Source organism: Sycon ciliatum, chromosome 1 (assembly GCF_964019385.1).
Source record: "Sycon ciliatum chromosome 1, ocSycCili1.1, whole genome shotgun sequence".
Lineage (NCBI taxonomy): Eukaryota > Metazoa > Porifera > Calcarea > Leucosolenida > Sycettidae > Sycon > Sycon ciliatum.
Window position 1 is genome coordinate 75,994,796 of NC_088643.1, and position 18,128 is coordinate 76,012,923.

General features: G+C 46.9%; 3 protein-coding genes across 3 annotated transcripts; 2 read left to right on the forward strand and 1 right to left on the reverse strand.

Annotated features, from left to right (window-relative positions):
* Positions 1-11: 11 nt before the first annotated feature.
* On the reverse strand, positions 12-8,201 carry LOC135805502 (ras-related protein Rab-36-like). The gene is made up of 10 exons (XM_065319541.1): positions 7,117-8,201; positions 5,785-5,885; positions 5,255-5,311; positions 4,733-4,834; positions 4,080-4,144; positions 3,826-3,880; positions 3,249-3,330; positions 2,149-2,239; positions 1,331-1,468; positions 12-553 (listed from the first exon to the last, which is right to left on the reverse strand). Exons 1-10 carry the CDS (start codon positions 7,153-7,155, stop codon positions 477-479), a joined length of 807 nt encoding a protein of 268 aa, XP_065175613.1. The 5' UTR covers positions 7,156-8,201; the 3' UTR covers positions 12-476.
* Positions 8,202-11,280: 3,079 nt separating this feature from the next.
* On the forward strand, positions 11,281-13,571 carry LOC135807336 (uncharacterized). Its single transcript, XM_065321234.1, has 2 exons — positions 11,281-11,296; positions 12,772-13,571. The coding sequence occupies exons 1-2, from the start codon at positions 11,281-11,283 to the stop codon at positions 13,569-13,571; spliced, it is 816 nt and encodes a 271-aa protein (XP_065177306.1).
* A 1,786-nt stretch (positions 13,572-15,357) lies between these two features.
* Positions 15,358-18,065, forward strand: LOC135807354 (phosphatidylinositide phosphatase SAC2-like). The gene is made up of 4 exons (XM_065321235.1): positions 15,358-15,670; positions 15,764-15,844; positions 16,693-16,829; positions 17,871-18,065. Exons 1-4 carry the CDS (start codon positions 15,553-15,555, stop codon positions 18,063-18,065), a joined length of 531 nt encoding a protein of 176 aa, XP_065177307.1. The 5' UTR covers positions 15,358-15,552.
* Positions 18,066-18,128: the final 63 nt, after the last annotated feature.

Genomic DNA, 18,128 nt, shown 5'->3' on the forward strand with positions numbered 1-18,128 from the left:
AAAAAAAAAAAAAAACACACACACACACACACACTGTGGCAGTGCTGATGTTCTTGGTAGCGAACTGCACACTGTGGCAGTGCTGATGTTCTTGGTAGCGAACTGCACACTGTGGCAGTGCTGATGTTCTTGGTAGCGAACTGCACACTGCATAGCCGTTTGGGCTCCTTAATGCCCCCTCTTTGCCAGCATCACAATTCCACCGCCAGCCCACTGCTTCTGTACCGCTTTGGACGGGGCAATCGCGGCGACCGGCATTGGCCGTAACTCATGTCAAGTTTCATGTCAAGTTGTGCGGTCCATGTTAGATCTGGCTTGATGCTCGACCTGCATTGCATTGTAGCGCTACGCACCTCCAGCGATATTGTGGACTGGTACATCGCCATCTGTACAGTCATGCAGCGTTTGATGGCGTGCGCCACTGGATCGCTGTTAGGCATAGATGACTCAACACAATGTGCTACCAACAGCTCTCATCAAGATTGCCGACAGCAAATACGGCCCGGTGTGTGTGTCTGGGAAGGTTGACTCTCCATGCTGGGTTTCTGCAACCCTGTGCAAATGCAAAACAGCAGAAAGTTTTTTTAAAGGAATGTGTATTTTACGTAATGCTAATTCTAAAGCACAGCGTGGCTCATAAGTTGGAGGGACTGAAAAGGGGAAACGTCTGAAGAAGGAATATTGACTGCAAGTATCACCACCATGACTTGCACCAGGGACCTTTGCTACTGGCCAGCGATGCTCTAAGAGGCGATTTACACTACGGCATGCTATGATTCATCCCGTGCATGATGCTACCATGGAGATTCAGTCACATGTACTCATATTTTGGTGCGAACACATCCCGCGAGCTATCCCGGGACGGTCCCGGTGCCATGAGGGGGCTGGTGGGTGGAAATGCATCCCGTGGCATTCCATGTACTGTTTTGTACTGCAGGTACTGTATGTGCATCCTGCCATGTGAATCGATTTTCGTTTTTCCCGTATCACGGCAAGCTCTCGGGATCACGTGCTTCTCTTCCCAGCGGGATGCACTGCTGTCGTGTAAATCGCCTCTAACCACTGAGGTACGGTGCACCATCCTCATCCAGGTTAAGCTCGGGATGCAGTCCGCACTGAACCCACAGTGACACACTGATTACACATACAACCTAGTGCGCAGTGAGCCCCAATGCATGGAATAGTCATACCTTGTAGGGCCGGATGGAAAGGGAAGTTGCAAGGTAGAACTGTAGAAGTGTAATCATTTTTTACTACCAGTAGCTCTAACACCATGCAAGCACAGAAGGGCCTCTTTTTAAAGGCCAAACATTGTGAGCCAAGAACTTACGGATGAGCCCTCCGTCACTGACAATTTGGGCCGTCTTCCCTGCCCCGGCGTCGGTGGAATCGTGCTGTGCCACTGCGGATACTGCTTTGTTGAAACATAGCGCTGCTACTCTTGTGAAGAAATCAGCAACATTCTCTCCTGAGTTGGTTTAGAAAAGAGGTTACAGAGGACATCATGGTCTAGTGCTCTTTGCACTATGCGGCTAGCATTAGTGCAAGAGTGGAGAATCTGGAGCTGCATATAGTAGAGTTTCAGCATACACCCCCCCCCCCCCCCATAACACATTTTCCTCTTCGACTTGGATATAAAAAGAACTCTTCTGGGGACACTGCATTATACAAGTAATATAATTCGTTTGACCTCTAATAGAGTATTTTTTTAGCTATACAGCATAGATTGTTCTGGCCGTTGGAGGTGCGCCATGCCGTAACACAAGCTTCGCTGTCTTTGAAAGTACCAGAGATCATGACAGTCACGAGACTCATCATTCCTTGGCTACTGACCATGCTTCTACTCTACAGGTACATGTACGTCCATGCAATTGAGTGCAAGCGCTATGGCCGCCATGGGCATAGGTTCTAACGACCTCATAGCCTGCGGGCTACACAGTGGCACATGTACATGTACATGTATACCGCTCCGGCAGTGGCCTTGGCCAGTCAGGGCTACGTGTGCTGTAACTAGATTGTTGTCGGCATATCACGCACCCTACACACGCACACACATGCATGCACGCACACGCACGCACGCACACACACGCACGCACACACGCACACACACACACACACACACACGCACACACACACACACATATGTACCGGACATTGAGGAGACGGCCCAGAATTCAGCTCCAAGCTCCTTGGCCATTGCTGTACCCTCAGCCTGCATCTGTACCTGTCCGGTCTGTGTCTGCAATTCACAATACACCACAGCCACACCAATCAGTGCAAGTACAAGTAACTTGGAACGAGGTGCTGATGCGACTCACGTTTCACACTTACGACATCAATTGCACATTCTAAGTCACAGAACTAACTCTCTATCCGTTCCACATAGGGCCAAAGAGTCTGCGTAATTTTTTCGGGAGAAACATGTGTTTGTATAACATGAATGCCGGGGGTCCTTCTTTGGCACATTAAAGTGGCTGGACTGCCCAAACTGGCAACCTGTCAAGTTGAAAGACCCAGGTCCTGGAGAGATCAAATCCATGGTTCCCCTCACATGCTCTTTTGAAGCTTCAAATCTATTTCAGAGTAGAAGGACTACTACACACATGTAACTACAGTCCTGCTGAATGAAATCCAGTCATGTCACTCAAGTTTGCGACGCATTGCACGGCATTTCTCAGTCTAGTGTTTGCAGGTCTAGGGCTGTGCAACACCCAGCGCGTGCTCGAGTGACGCGACTGGATTTCATTGAGCAGCACTGTACTTGAAACCTATCCGGCAGACCACCGGTGTCTGTTCAATCACAGTGTGCTGGTGATTCCTCAGGGAGGCATTTCTCCTGTTCAACTGGAGCTGTTGGGGGCTGTAGAGCACAAGAGCTGAAGATACACCCTGCAGTATTGTTCTGCAACAGAACTTCTGATGCGGTTTGCGGCAAGTTTGCACTATGCACCATCCAGTTGTGCTAAATTGTAACTGCACGTGTTATTATTACTAGCATATTCATACATATACACACTGCACATACACATACACACAAGTTGAAATATGTATGCATGTATGCACACACTATCTCCATGAATGTGGCGCTTATTTGGCTCTCTTTCTTACACACACACACACGCGCACGCACGCACGCACCCACCCACACACACACACACACACACACACACACACACACACACACACACACACACACACACACACACACACACACACACACACACACCGTGACACACACACACACATACCAGTAGGTCTTTCTTAGAAGCCACTAGGAAAAGCAGACACCCGTCTGCCGGCTGTTTCTCATTTGCTTCTTCCAACCATTGCCTGCAAAGAGACCACATACGGCAGAGTTGGGCACTGTACTGGGTTAGTCCTTTCGAGGCACAGCAGTGCAGTACGTGCTAACAACCACTTTAGAAGTTTGCATAAAGCAGGGGCAGGCTGAAGGCAACCGTCCTACTGCAAGAGGTTCTGCATTGAGCATTTCTATACTATTTTTCATGGTTGACAAGTTGACAACTTACTTTTTTCAATCAACCCGGGCCAAGCCCAATACATCAGGTCAATGCTCCAATCAATCTGTGTACGCGGTTTGTCGAAACTCAACCCGGGCTGAAATATCTCATGTATGCACAGCCTAGCAGAAGATTCTTCCGCAAAAAGTGTCACACCCAGTCCTTCATTTTTGAAGACAAGATCGTCTCGGGTGCTGATTACCATACTTTGTTTTCAGCACACCGAGTGCACTAGGCAAGCTGCGGATAACCAGATTAACCAGGTTCTGCTGTGTTGCTTGTCCGATATGCTGCACTAAGTTACCTTGTGCTTTGCAGAGTATCTTCTGGCTTGCTTGCATCATAGACAAGTATGATCGCTGCAAGGCCAAAGGCGCACAAACAAAACAAGCGTATACGCGTACTCGTATGCTTGCAATTGCTGCATTAAAACTGTGCTTGAATGAAGGCCGCAAAATGCATAGACACCAACATCGAATCCCCATGCATGCAAGAAGGAAAATTTCTCTTTCAAGTACCGAGCATATGCAATTGGGAAATTAACTAAGTTAAACTAACCATTGCTTCCTCGATAGTACGCTGATGTTATTGTTTTGAAACGTTCGTTGCCCGCTGTGTCCCAACTGCACAAGCATCAACACGGCCAGATATATCATAAGACAAGCAAGTCAGCCATGCAGTCGTACAAAAGTGACATTCCAGAATGGGTCACATGACAGCTGGTTAGCCCATCGTTCCTGTTTTAGCTTTACCCGTCAAACCCAGCCGACTAGATCTCGTCGCTTCAATCAGGGATGAGGGATCAGCTGGCCTAGCAATATCAACGAGAGGTCAGCTGAAGTCCAAATCGCGATGTAGGTCACGGTTAGCATGCATATGCTCGTCAGCAAACCGGGGGCACAGCACAATTCAACCACCACATACCCCAATGCATCCACACACGGATACAAATGCACATGAACACACATGTACACACACTCACACACACACACACACACACACACACACACACACACACTCACGTGTGCGCACCCCCCCCCCCCCCCCTCTCCCCCCATCTTCACATGTACTTCGACGTACATGTTGTTAATCATTATCATTCTTTTCATGCATTCGAGCGGCAGTGACACCCAGATCCCTTGATCGGTGGACTCCCATGCCTCGCCGCAACTCTGACAAGAATACACCATGCACACTAGCTGGCAACTCACATCCGCAAGTCAAACTGCTTGGAGAGGAAGTAGAACTTTTGAACCTCAAAATCCACCCCGATGGTAGCCTTGTAACTGCACTCAAATGTCCGGCTGACAAACCTGACAGCGAAACAGCACAAGTGCATGCACAAACACAGAAAGGTCGATGTGGTACTCTTCAGGCACAATCTTTATCAGCTCGGCTACTCAAGCTCAACTGAGGAGGGGTAGACTCCCCGAAACACTGTGTATTGAGCAGGGAGTGGTGCTTTCTGGCAGGTTTGCCGAGTGGACGGTTCGACGGGCTTCTCGTATGCTCTGGATGGCAGTCGTGAGTCAGTCAAGTGTCAAGTTAGGTCGGTGGGAAAAGCGCGAGCTTAAATGTGGCGAGCACCCAACCTCCTTATAAAAAGATTGCCGGTCGCTGCCACAACTTCATCATGAAAAAAGGCAACAATTATGGACGGCCCGTTACAACATTGGACTACTCCTGACCATCTTATAGACTATAGTATACCATCCTAGGTAAGGGAGACTCACCTCCGGATTAATGAGGTCTTGCCCACGGAACTATCTCCCAGTACGATAACTTTTGCCCTGAAAACGTGAAGAAGACAATGATAAACGGCACGTCATGCACATCCTGAACATGTATGTCGATATTGTATGCATGCAGTACATTATAAGTTATTATGATGTTGAACTTCCCTGAAGACACTACTGGCATAGCATACATTGCATGGGCACAGTTCAAATTGAGTCCTGCCAAACATCATCGGTGTTTAAACAGGTCGCATATTGAGGGGGAACTAATTCACATATTGCCCGTTCAAAACAAAATACTGAAGTTTATGGGGCCATGCATCTGTCAATGGTCGTTAACAAGAGCTGCTTTATAGTTATCCCATAAGTATATTCTAGCTGCTAAGTGTCCCAGGGGACTGCATCAGACATAATCCTGGGTGGGTTCAGATCCCTGCCTGGCATGAAATGTCTCCTTTACTAAGTACAGATATTGCATGTTAAAAGTACTTCGGGTCGCAACACGGATCAGCTCTACGCCAACTCACCCAAATATCTGCGTCGTCAATGAGTGACTTTGGCAAGCACTCCTGACAGCCGGACTAAAGCTGCTGGGAATTTCTGAATGGCAGGCTTCATCGCTGTATGGCTATAGTAAGTATGGGAATGTATGTACAAATTGTACATGTACAACAGCACAATATAACATGGAACATCATTCAGGTCTGACTGATCACTGCAGGAGCGTAGCTGGTTCCCCTTTTAGGGGGAGGGGGGGGGAGGGGGGGGGGGTGCACAGCCCCATACGTGTAGGATGGCTGGTGCATGTCATTCATGGTCATTATGTGCATGCTGGACGTAGGTCGATTTTTTAGGGGGTGTAAGTCCCCCCCCCCCCCCCCCCCCCTACGTGCCCTATGTGGGTTTTGCGCCTGGATCAGCCCGGTGCTACTTCCCCCACAACAGCCCACACAACATCAATGGCTTGTCCCATTGTATACTATACAGTACATACATGATACATGTACTCGGTAATCATGGCTCTCACGCCAGGTAACTCTGGGCTGAGTCAGGCTGACCTTCACCTGGGCTTGACCTGGCGGATCGTCGGCATTGCACTGGTGTGCAGAGAATCCTCAAATGAGTATGACTCACTCGTGTCCATATCGGACACGAGGTCAAGGGGCAGAGCCAGACATTGAATGGGGAGGGGGAATGCAACAACCGTGGATGTTCATGTTAAGATGGGGGGGGGGGCACATTATTGATTAACAAGTAATTAGTTACATTGTAGTTCGCTCATTGAGGGGACCCCGGTCTACCTCCTTTTGGATGCACATGGGCCCGATTCTAAGGTACTCATGCATGCACGAACCTGCCTCGGAATTAGCCAGGCAATCGAAAAAATATTGGCCTGCAGTGGAATTGGAACTCATGAGTATAATGGCAGCGTGTGCTATAAGGCTGCTTAGCTCCACAAGCACTGCACTTCTTCTGGTACTATTTCAAGTAGCATTCTGTGTACTAGCCTGAGAATGCATGCAGTGCTGCTTTATTCATAAGGTCAAATTTTACAGGGCAGCACGTTATCATGGCTATTCTATAACCACTAGCGTTATGTGTACTCAGCATGGGAAGCACCAACTGGTTCAGTTGACGTTTTTTAGTCGAGGACTGATTATCAAAACACAGGTATTTTTTGTTGTAATGATTTGCAAACGACACTGCATTGTATCAGTGCATGCCATGGGCTTCTTAGATCAATGTTGGAACCAATTTACGCACCTATTGTGACCTCAATGTAATCAGCATGCAGCTACTTGAAATTCATCGTCCCCGAACACAGTCATGCATGGGATCAATACACCAAGCATTATTACCTGAGGAACGGCAGAGTAGTGTCTTCCTCCAGTGGTCATGGTAGTCACCTGGTAACCCTGTCCGATGATACAGCACTGTTGTATAAGTATGGTCTTTGGGATCCTGATTCGAAAATAGACTCGATTGAATGAACTTGACGGATGTCTGTAATCGCCTGGAAGCAGGACTGGTATATCTACAAAGTACTACTACTAGGCCCACCACGTGGCTTCGTGCAGTGCACGTAGTCGCAGTAAGTAGTTAGGCAGAGTCGCAGATGCGTCCCAACGAATCAAACACGCCCGATTGGTAAGGTTATCTCGTCAGCGGAAGATCCTAGCGGAAGAAGCACACACCGGGAGCCGGGAGCAGCACCTAATCTTTCCGCGGCGTCTGTGACTGACCTGACCCTGATGATGGCCTGAATTACCACGATGGCCGGCCTTGCATGATGTCCCTTTGTGACTTCCGACCACAGCCAGCTGACCGCTACGTAGACCAACGTCAACGATACAAAGGCTGCATGCAGTCACCTGGCAGGGACCACAAACCGAACAACCTCTCCCGGACCCTCGTAATCGCCCAAAAACAAACGTCAACACTGGGTCATCGTCTGAATATTATTTGTATGTCCCTCGCGTAGCCTTCTTGCACCGGTCAAATGATTATGTTGCCGGATGCGGCTAATGATCAATAACTGGTGAGCGCGGTCGCACTGGAGTCGAGTCGCCGCCACAAAGATACACTGCTACTCGTACACCATGGTACACTGGAGCCAGAGTTCGGCTGGTGAGAGGACGACTTCGCAAAGACGCAGGTGAGATTCCGGCAGCTAACGATAGCTATAGGAGCTACGAAATAATAGAATAATGATACCGTAAAGACTACCGGTATAGTACTATTTTCTCTCTATTGCTGGTAACTTCTACGGGTACATGATGTAGTCAATCACGGTAGGTACACTGCACTGTTGTAGACGCGGTAAAATGCTACTTCTGGCCGACCGAAAAAAAAAAACTCCTGGCAAACTACAAGTAAAAAATATCATCTGTTTCGGAATGAGGATGAATGAGTTACTAGTATAGCAGCACTTGACACCAGACAACGCTACACCGGTCTAACCTGTTCCCTCAATGCACGGATCAACTACTGTATTTTGCGCACAGTCAGTAAATGATTGGTTGATTTCAATGCTTGAAACTCCTTTACCCACTCCAGCCAATGCACAAGGTATCCATCCCTTTGGTTTTGGCAGGCGATCAAAGGTAGATCTACAGTTTTTCAAAGTCAATCAGCCTTCATTCATTTGAGGCAGCATTTTCGCGCCATATAGGCCCAGCAATGCCAGGCCGGGCCGGGGGTTGTCATTTTCAATTTTTCTGACGGCGCTGTTGTGAAGTCACGTGTCATGCATGCCATGAAACAAACTTCCGCAGTACATGTGCACAAAAAGCAGGGATAGCACAAAGCACAAAAAGGGGAGGTATGGTCTGGAATCAAAATTTCATTACTTGTACTCTTTGGGGTGCTGAGTCAAATGGTCATGGTCCGAGGAAGCTGAGACACTCCCTTCATCCCAGATTGCGCAATCGAACGCGTCACTAGCACTTCCAACGAAATTGGGCGACTGAACCCTACTCTGAGATGGGGATTTATATGCAAGATGTCACTAAAAGCGTCATTTCATTCTTATCATGAAAATCACGGTTGAACGAGATTGGCCCTTCTTGAAGCTTCGATATTTTACTTAAAAAATTTGCAGGCTCATCGTCGATATTTTGCTTTCATTTTGTCAGGCCAGGCCACTCGATATTTTGCTCCTGTTTTGCTCCAATACAAGGCCAAATTTGTGTCACGTGAGGGAAAACTGACCGAGAGTGGGTCACGTGTTGGCAAAAATGAGAAAAGATGAGTCACGTGTTGGCAAAATGTGCGAAAACGAGTCACCTGCACCGTATACATTGTAAGATTGTAAGTGTAAAATCCGTCCCACTTTCCAGCGAACATACCGATATATTGCTCCGTTTTGCCAGCAAATTCTCTTGTCAAAATTCTTCGATATTTTGCTAGCGGAATTGCTAGCAAACTCGGGCTATGTCCGAGGCTATTAAACCTGCAGGCTACAACTAACAAATAACTTTCACACCAAGGCTCAACTCGAGTGACAGGAACGCGCGCTAGCAGGCTGCAAGTAATACTGAAAACATGAACTGAGGAGTGTGCATGTTTTAGATGGATGTGTGGCTGCTCCCTTACCCGAACACTCTCATCCAAACCCCATGGAGGAGACAGCCCCGGGTGCCCCCGCCCCGAGGGGTACGGACAATCATAAGAAAAAAGTCCATGCCTCTGCGCCGTCCACCCCAGTCTAAAAGGGCACATCAAAAATACACGTAGTGGTAGCGGTCGTGAGCTGTATAGCCTCGGTGATGATGTACATGTATTTCTGTTGACTTGTGGTAGATCCAAGTTGCACTTGGCTGCTTTAGAGGCGTTGTACATTCGTAAGTTGTCCTCTGAGTTACATGTATGTGTTCAGAAGGAAAATATATTATCTCTTCAATTTCTTGGTGTTACCGTAGCAGAGTCCCCGTGTGAGTGCTAAGAATCATGAAGGGGTTCCCTCTGATACGTTTGATCGGAGACAGTGAGTGTTAACTTATTTAAGTAAGTTATTTTCCATCTTAATGCGGGTTTTGACCCGCTAGCCTTTTCACACCTGTATCGTGATGTTTATCTCCTCCCATTTCGAAGGGACCGAAAACGTTTGGTTCAACAGATTTGGCGGGTATGTTCTTCTTCAACTGGTACATCATCGGGCGTGGGCAGCATAGATGCACACATGGCCTTCAGTCATTCGAGGACACGCTTCCCATTTGTTTTATAAAAACTTATTAAAAAAAAGTAATACTACCGTAATAATCGGTCGTGTACATGCATGGGAGTTGTATCATGTTGAACCCATTTTCAGATTTCTTCACCGTCCGCGGAGAAGGCGGAGAGCCGGAACGCAGAACCCTTTTTTTAAATTAATATTATTTCACAGAGAAGGCGGATCCGCGGAGAGCCTGAATGTGCCGGAAATAAATCCTGTACGCGTACTTCAAAAAAAAAAGAGGAAGAAGTCTATACAGTACGAGTACGGTATGTAGCTGATTGGCGATTTCCAGCTACATGATTGTACTATGATGTAGCCACATGTAGCTCCGTACTAGGCCTAGCCGAAATTTTCCGGCAATTCTTCCAGCAAAATATCAAAATTTCTCACGAAAAGAAATTCCTGGCAAATTCCGAGCAAATTATCGAATTTACAGAGGATCCGGATGTGTTTTGGCAATTCTATTCTAATTTCTTTGGTTTCATTGGGCCGCTAACGTCGTGCTGAAATAGCTCGTGCAGGTTGTCAGGGGTAGGCCTTGACGGATTAATTCTGCTAGCATAATTTTTCGCATAATTCCTACCAAAATCGAATAGTCGAATAATTCGAGGCAAATTGCATACGAATCGCATAAATTGGAATAATCCGCCTGTTCGCATCGAATTCCATACAGTTGTACATGTTCTACAAGTACAAGTACAAGTTGATGCATCAGGAAGTCGTAGGTTTACGACTCCCTTAATAACATGTCCAGTCCACTACAATCAGTGACGGTCGTAGCTAGGTCGGACAGTGCGTTGACCCCGTTGAACTTTTGCTACTACAGTACAGCGCCCTCTACAAAAAAATTCCCCTGTTATTTTGCACAGAACCATCATATACATTAGCAGCATATGTGAGCATAATACAGCATAATATGTATAGCTTTTAGCATAAAAATAGCATAATTCTGCAATTTTTTCAGCAATGCGAAAAGCATAATTTCACGAAAATATTAGCATAATCCGTCAAGGCCTAGTCAGGGGTACATAAATTTGAAATCATGCTACAAAATCCGTAATACTGACACCATTTTCAGTTTTGCTTTCCTCATCAGAGTCACCATCCACTTTTACCGAAGTAGACGGTTCATTCGAAGCCATTTTTGCCACAAAGCAGGAGCAAAATGGAGCAAAATATCGGAAACGAGAGGCAATGCCAGGCAAAATATGGAAAGTGCTTGGGCAAAAGTTGCCAGCAAAATATCGAAGCACCCGGAGCACATTTGAGCTATAGCCTACTCCGTACATGCATTGTGCATGTGACCATGGGCGGTGACGCCGGTGAGTGCTAGGCCCAGACAGATTCTGCTCCGCTCGCCTCGATATTTTGCCGCAAAATGTTGCTGCGAAATCTTCGATATTTTGCCGAGCCTGGCACAAGAAACTCGATATTTTGCTCCATTTTGCTCCGGAGAAACGTGTATGTTATCCTTTTCCCGTACAATCCCGTACAACGTTTCATAAAAATCGCAGGGTCGGTTCTCAACACGGCCGGGTTTCCAAGCACGTGTCCCTGAGTTCTTCCAAAATCATGTCGATCCACAGTGAATCCCAGTGATATTTCGGTGACCTGATCTCGTCCTGGGCAGCGTGGCCTGCTGAACGGGTAAGAAACAAGGAAATCCAAGTATCAGTCATCGATTTTACCCAACATCTCGATATTTTGCTCCGATTTTGCCGGCAATTTCCGCTCTTTCAATTCTTCGATATTTTGCCGAAAGAATTGCCGGCCGGCAGGATCTGACTCTAGTGTTTGGGCCTACAGTCCATTTCAAAACTATAGACGCGTACCTAGGCAAAAACCGTTATGCCAGCATCTATACCACATAAAATCTGTGATCACTTTGTGCATAAATTTTTCCAAATTGGGCGTCTGTTATCCAATCCTTTAGAAACTATAATGAGAGTAATTGTGGAGCGATCCTGAGCAATATTCCGAAAACTATTCTCAAAAAGTTCCAGCCAAATTTGAAATATTTCAAAAACCCTACGCGTCTATAGCTAGTTTTGAAATGCACTGTAGTGAGTGCACGACTGCACGTGCACACCTCTCATTTTTCAAACAGCGTGCAGCTAGCTAGAGCAGCATACTTCCTGCAAGAAAGACTACAAGTAGTTTTGACTTTTGTTTGTTGAGATAACTGATCTTTGTAGGTCTTCAAATTAGAGTAGGTCTAAATAAGTAGGTTGAATTATTATTTGCCGTATGTACAATGTAGTATCATCAGAGTAGAAGTCAGCATTCTTGCATCGTCGTGTCGGGACCAGGCTTGGTTCTGGATCGGAAACGCTGCTGGATCTGTAGTAACTAGCTCGAGAGGAGGTCTCTTTTGTCAGTCGTAAAATTTATAATTGTTTCTTACTAGTCCCTGGCTTGCTGCCGGCCAGTGTCACAACTGTTACGTGCCATGCATGCCAGCTAGCTGTTATAAAGTAGAAAGAAACCACTCGCGCAGTTGGCAATCAGGCGTGCTTTGCCATTTTTGTCTAGACAAAGGACGGATATTTTCGTGGGAGCACTGGTATAGAACAGAATACTAGTACCTCAATTAGTTACTTACGATTAGATGCTGGACCTGCTGCTAGTAGTGTACGGTCAACTTTTACAGTTCGTTATTGATCTCGCTTGGAAGAAACTCATGTGGTGATGTCAGATCCATTTTCGCCACCAGCATTTTGTCCGAAGTGTTGGCCTCACCGACCATGTTCACTGAGAATATCGCCGTTTGCACCTAATGTTCATGCAATTGGTGCAGGCTACTCCGATGACAACTTGCCCATGAATGAGGCTGGCCCGTTCAAATTTGAGTCAGATCTATTCTCAGGTTGTTGCTATTTGCGCCTAGCAGACACCAGTGATGTGCCCAAGGATTACTTCAAAGGGAAACGCCGTAAAATGCAAGCGGTGGTGCAAGGCCAATTCAAGAAGCCTATGAACCTTTCGGAGGTAATGACTGGGCAGGCTCTCAACCGACCCCTGAAAGGCATCCCGCATCCAACCATCGTGAAAGCGGCACAAAAGATAATCCGAGCATTGTCGCCCGGCGTGCAGTTTGACATGTCATCGGATAGTCCGTATGCCATAAGTCCACTGGCTGGAACGGCACAGGTATTGGATGTGTCCAGGGAAGGTGAAGAGCCTGACGTTCGCTCGGAGATTCAAGAAAACACGCGGCTGCTTGGAGGGGCGTTTGTTGCTGACCCTGGCATGACATCTGCACAGCGGAAGCGGTTCCTGTCCAACAAGGCGGACGCGGAGAAATTTACCTTCCAGCCCGACCTAGTGTACACATTTGATTTCTACCAGGACCGCATGAATGCGGCAACATGGACTGTGGATATGACATTCAAGCAGTTCAAGCTAATCAACCATCTCAATCGTCAGCCAGTGCAATTGATGGCGATGACGCAGGACAGGCACTTTCTGTACAATTTCGAAATTTGGCACGAATCTTTGTTAGATGAAAACTTTGTCAAGAAATGCGAAGAGTCGGCTAACACCGAGGAAAACCTCACGGAGGAAGAAATCGAAAAGCTGCAGCGAGCTGAAGTGTGAGATCTGCGTTGGACCGCTTGTAGCATTTTCTGCCCCAAAACCCTGTAGCGTGTGCATCGTACAGGTACAGTGCTAACTTTGATCACATCTACTGGCAACTGGATGGAACCCCTTTCTCAACTTTCATCGTAATGTTACTTGAAGTATCTCAAGCAATGGCCACTAAAGTCAAGTGTCTGATACCGTATTTCTCCCTATTTATACCCAAATCCGTTGATTCTGGCAGGTCTCAGAGCAACAACATATTCGACTTCAGTCTTTTGTTATTTCTAGCTGTCCGTTATCTGGGCTGTACCATTTGGTTGACTGACAAGAGTTTTACGTGAGGCTGCAAAGTGAGATTACACGTGTGATAGGATTTTTTTTAAACACTGAAACTTAAATAGTACATGTACTCCGAACGCAGCCTTTCTAAGTTTGATTTTTTAAGGATTTTTTTACTTTGAAGTAATCATTATTTGAGTGTTGTGGCTGGCACCAAACAGGTAACCAGAAAAGCCATGTGGTACAGCAAGTAGATGTACAGTGCTCAGTACATGCGTGGTAGTACTTTCAACCCACGCATTGCTGGGACTTGTCAGGCGTGGACTGGGGGGGGGGGGGGGGGGGGGGGGGGGGCAAACCTCCCCTCCCATATACTCAGTGTAATATCAAGAGTACACTCCTACATAAGAACTCGGGCGCGTGGCGCCACACACTGTTGGAGGTGGTCCGTCCGGACATTAGGGTGCACACATCCTGCATTCTGGGCACTTTAAGCATTGTATTAACTATTAAAACTGAGTGGTCCTGCCAAAGCCGGACCGGCTGGTACGCCCCTGGAACTTGCACATATGTTTCCAGTTGGGATGTAACAACCAAGTGCTGGCTCAGTGTTTTTCCGAAGTAATCGTGCTTGGAGTAAATCAGAGTACTCTTTCATGCATTTTTCAGAGAGAGAGAGACTCCGAGAGAGAGAGAGAGAGAGAGAGAGAGAGAGAGAGAGAGAGAGAGAGAGAGAGAGAGACTCCGAGAGAGAGAGAGAGAGAGAGAGAGAGAGAGAGAGAGAGAGAGAGAGAGAGTGCGACAAGCACACACGGGCATAATAGAGAACACACACAGGTAGAGGCAACGCTGCAGCTAAGACTAGTTAGTAAGTTTAGCTCACTCGTGATATCAGAGTACTGTACTCTTGGTGATAACAAGACTTATGTACTCTTGTCTTGGTGATATCGATCACTTGAAGATGAGGAGGTGGAGCCACAATGGAAAACAATCTGACACAGTAGAATCTTCTCCTCTCGCGTCAGTGGACACGTAATACGCGCGTATACGTGGATCCATTATCATGCATATCAGCAAGATCTAAAAGAGTATCCCCCCATTGCGGTGGATTCGGCACGACCTTAAAAGGCTGAAGGCAGCGGATCTCTCCGTGGAGAGCGCTCTCCAAGCTGCAGGAGATAGACTAACTATTATTGGCTTGACACTGTTGACAGATGCGTCGACTCTGCTCTTGTCTAACACTAACAGGTTCAGGGAAGATGCGAGCTATACTCTTGACAACTTGAGTCTTGATATCAGATTACTGAGTACTGTAGATCTACCAGCCTGACTACAAAAAACCATCCGTATCGATTCGTAGATAAAATCAACTGCACTGGCGCATGGGCAGGCATAGCGCATGGCATGGCATGGCGCATGGCATGCCGCATATCCATATGCCATGCCTGCCTGATCTGCTAGCTATCTGCTGAGCTGAACGCATGCCGTAGGTCAGGTAGGTCTCCCAGATCTACGCTTTTGGCTTCCGCTTGACATCTTTGGAATTCGCCGTTTTTGTCAGGCCCATCAATGATGTTGCTGGGTTGCTGTGTTAGTGTCTGACCACTTGTTGTCTCTTGATAAATTTCTTCTGTATAATCACTTCACTTCAGTTTAGAAATGGGTAGAAATATCTACGTTGTGACAAATAGCGTTGTTATCAAGCCGTAGGCCAAGTATGGATGGTTTGAATTCAGGATGCGAATTGTTCGAGACTGTGGATGCTTTCATTTTGAAAGGTCGCGAATCATGCCTTTGGTGCAATCGTTTGGATGGACGCCTGATCGTTCGCAGCTGTGAGGGAGAAGTCTATTGATGCACTGATGCACCCAGACAAGGTGTACCTGACCAGAGCTGGCGTTTTGTTTTGTGTGTCTTGTCCTCATCAGTGAGTGAGTTCAAGAATGCTTGGGAGCCTATCAGTCTGGGCATTGTATACGGCTGCATTGGTAAAATTCGCCTGCTCTCGGGTGAGTGCTGCATTATCATGGCCATGACCATAATAATGGTGTGGTCGTGTTGGATTTGTTGCTTCTGCACCCCGAATGTGTGGGTGGAGAACAGGAGTTTCACATTGCCACATCCTAATATTGACTGCCACTCTCCAACATGTACATGACTGATTGTAACGTGTAGTACATACCGTTATACATGTACCGTATTTTTCGGAGTATAGTGCGCACCTTTGTATAATGCGCACCCCCAATCTTCATTGGGGGTGCGCAATTCAATCTTCATTGAAGTACATGCATTTCATATTCGGAGCATAGTGCGCACCTGCGATTTAGGGCCTAAAATAGCACGTCTAAAGTGCGCACTATACTCCGAAAAATACGGTATTCATCCTGGCCCCATGGCCCTATGCTCTTCACACTACGTTGCAATATGCGTCAAGTTTTGGTATTCCACGTAACTGGCAGACGTCATTTACGTGCAAGTGCATTCACACACGAACGTATACGCTGTTCGTACAGCTGTGCGTACCACTTTTTTGGGCACAAACTGCCGGGAACGACAGACCGAATCTCGATAAATTTTGATTAAGATCTACCCTCATTAGTACGACGTCGGTCAGAAGACAAACCTAATTAGACAACGATCCAAAATCCCCTGACGAAATGCATTTAACAGTCGTACGTGTGTGCGTGTGTGTGTGTGTGTGTGTGTGTGTGTGTGTGTGCGTGCATGTGTGCGTGCATGTGTGTGTGTAGAATTAACGCTACCCTCTGTGACTGCGTCGATCGATGGGTACACTTTGGCACCGTGCATTGTGTATATCTAAGACGATACGTGTGTGTTCTTGCTCACTACTTTGTAGATGGAGAATGGCGACTTTTGCTTATTTCTCACCGAACACCAGTGGGCAGGAATGTCAATGGTCACTCCATGTACCGCATCGACAGAGCTGCGGCTATTTCCATGGCACCGGACGATGCTAGCGAGCTAGAGCTTGACGTATGTCTGTTTCTTGCAGGCTGAATACCTTTGCACAAGCTAACGTTAGACACACACACACACACACACATCATCATACACACACATCACACACACACCTCACCTCAGACCGGCCCATCGCGGAAGCGATGATAGCGAACAGCTATGTTAGACATATAGCAACTTGTGCTGGGATTACACCATTCAACAGCTTGCAAGACTGATGAATTGACCGCCACTATTTTTAGCCTGGTATCCACCACACAGCTGATTGAAGTGACTTTTTCTGGCCAGTGAATCCCTATTTTCATTTTTTTCTACACACACACCACACCAAACACTCCGGCATACACTGGCTGTTGGTAACCACCCAGGAGAATGAAAGAAAAGTCAGGAAGAGTCCGAGAAAGAGAAGAAAGACGTGTGCGACCATAATCGTCGGGAACACACACACACACACACACACACACACACACACACACACACACACACATACACCATCACCCACCACCAGTACCATAATAATTAATATGCCACACGCAAATCTGCAAATGCACTGGATGCACACTCACGGATATTCTCTTATAGCAACGATAGCGGACAGGATCTGAATGAAACAGGTCGCAACTCACACACATATGCACGGATGTGCAGTTGTGCTCACATATATCGTGCATGTGAACATAGTGGTCTTGAATATGGATGCTTTTTGCATCATGAATCTGAAATTGGAAAAGACATTTCTGGGGAAGAGGAATCCCCAGCTTCATGATCCAGTGTGCTTTCTTTAGTTGAGAGAGTTTTGAAAATTCCATCAAATCATGTACAATTGCAACTGAGTAATGCCTCACTCCCGAATACATGTACCTGGTTATCGTACTTGCTGCAGTGCAAATGGAATTCAGCAAGGACCTCTATTGCTCCCTTGCTGTAGTTTGCCTATGTGTGTGTGTGCATGCGTGTGTGTGTGTGTGTACGTGTGTGTGCACATGTGTGTGCACGTGTGTGTGTGTGTGTGTGTGTGTGTGTGTGCGTGCGTGTGTGCATGTGTGAACGGCACAGGTTAATAACCAGTCTCAGCTAGTGAACCAGAAGTCTCGACTGAAGCGCTTGAACAACCCACGGCAGAAGGCGTTTCTGCAGACTCTGAGCACGTACCGAGCAAGTCAAACACTAAAGCCAAAGGCAAGTGAGCACCCATGCCGGCCGCATGTCGCACTGTGTACTGTTCTTCTTCATTTCAAGATCAGTTGTTGATTCCCCTAGTCTAATCTTTATGTTTGTCCAGGTTTGTCCTATCATTTGTCCGTTCTTACTGGC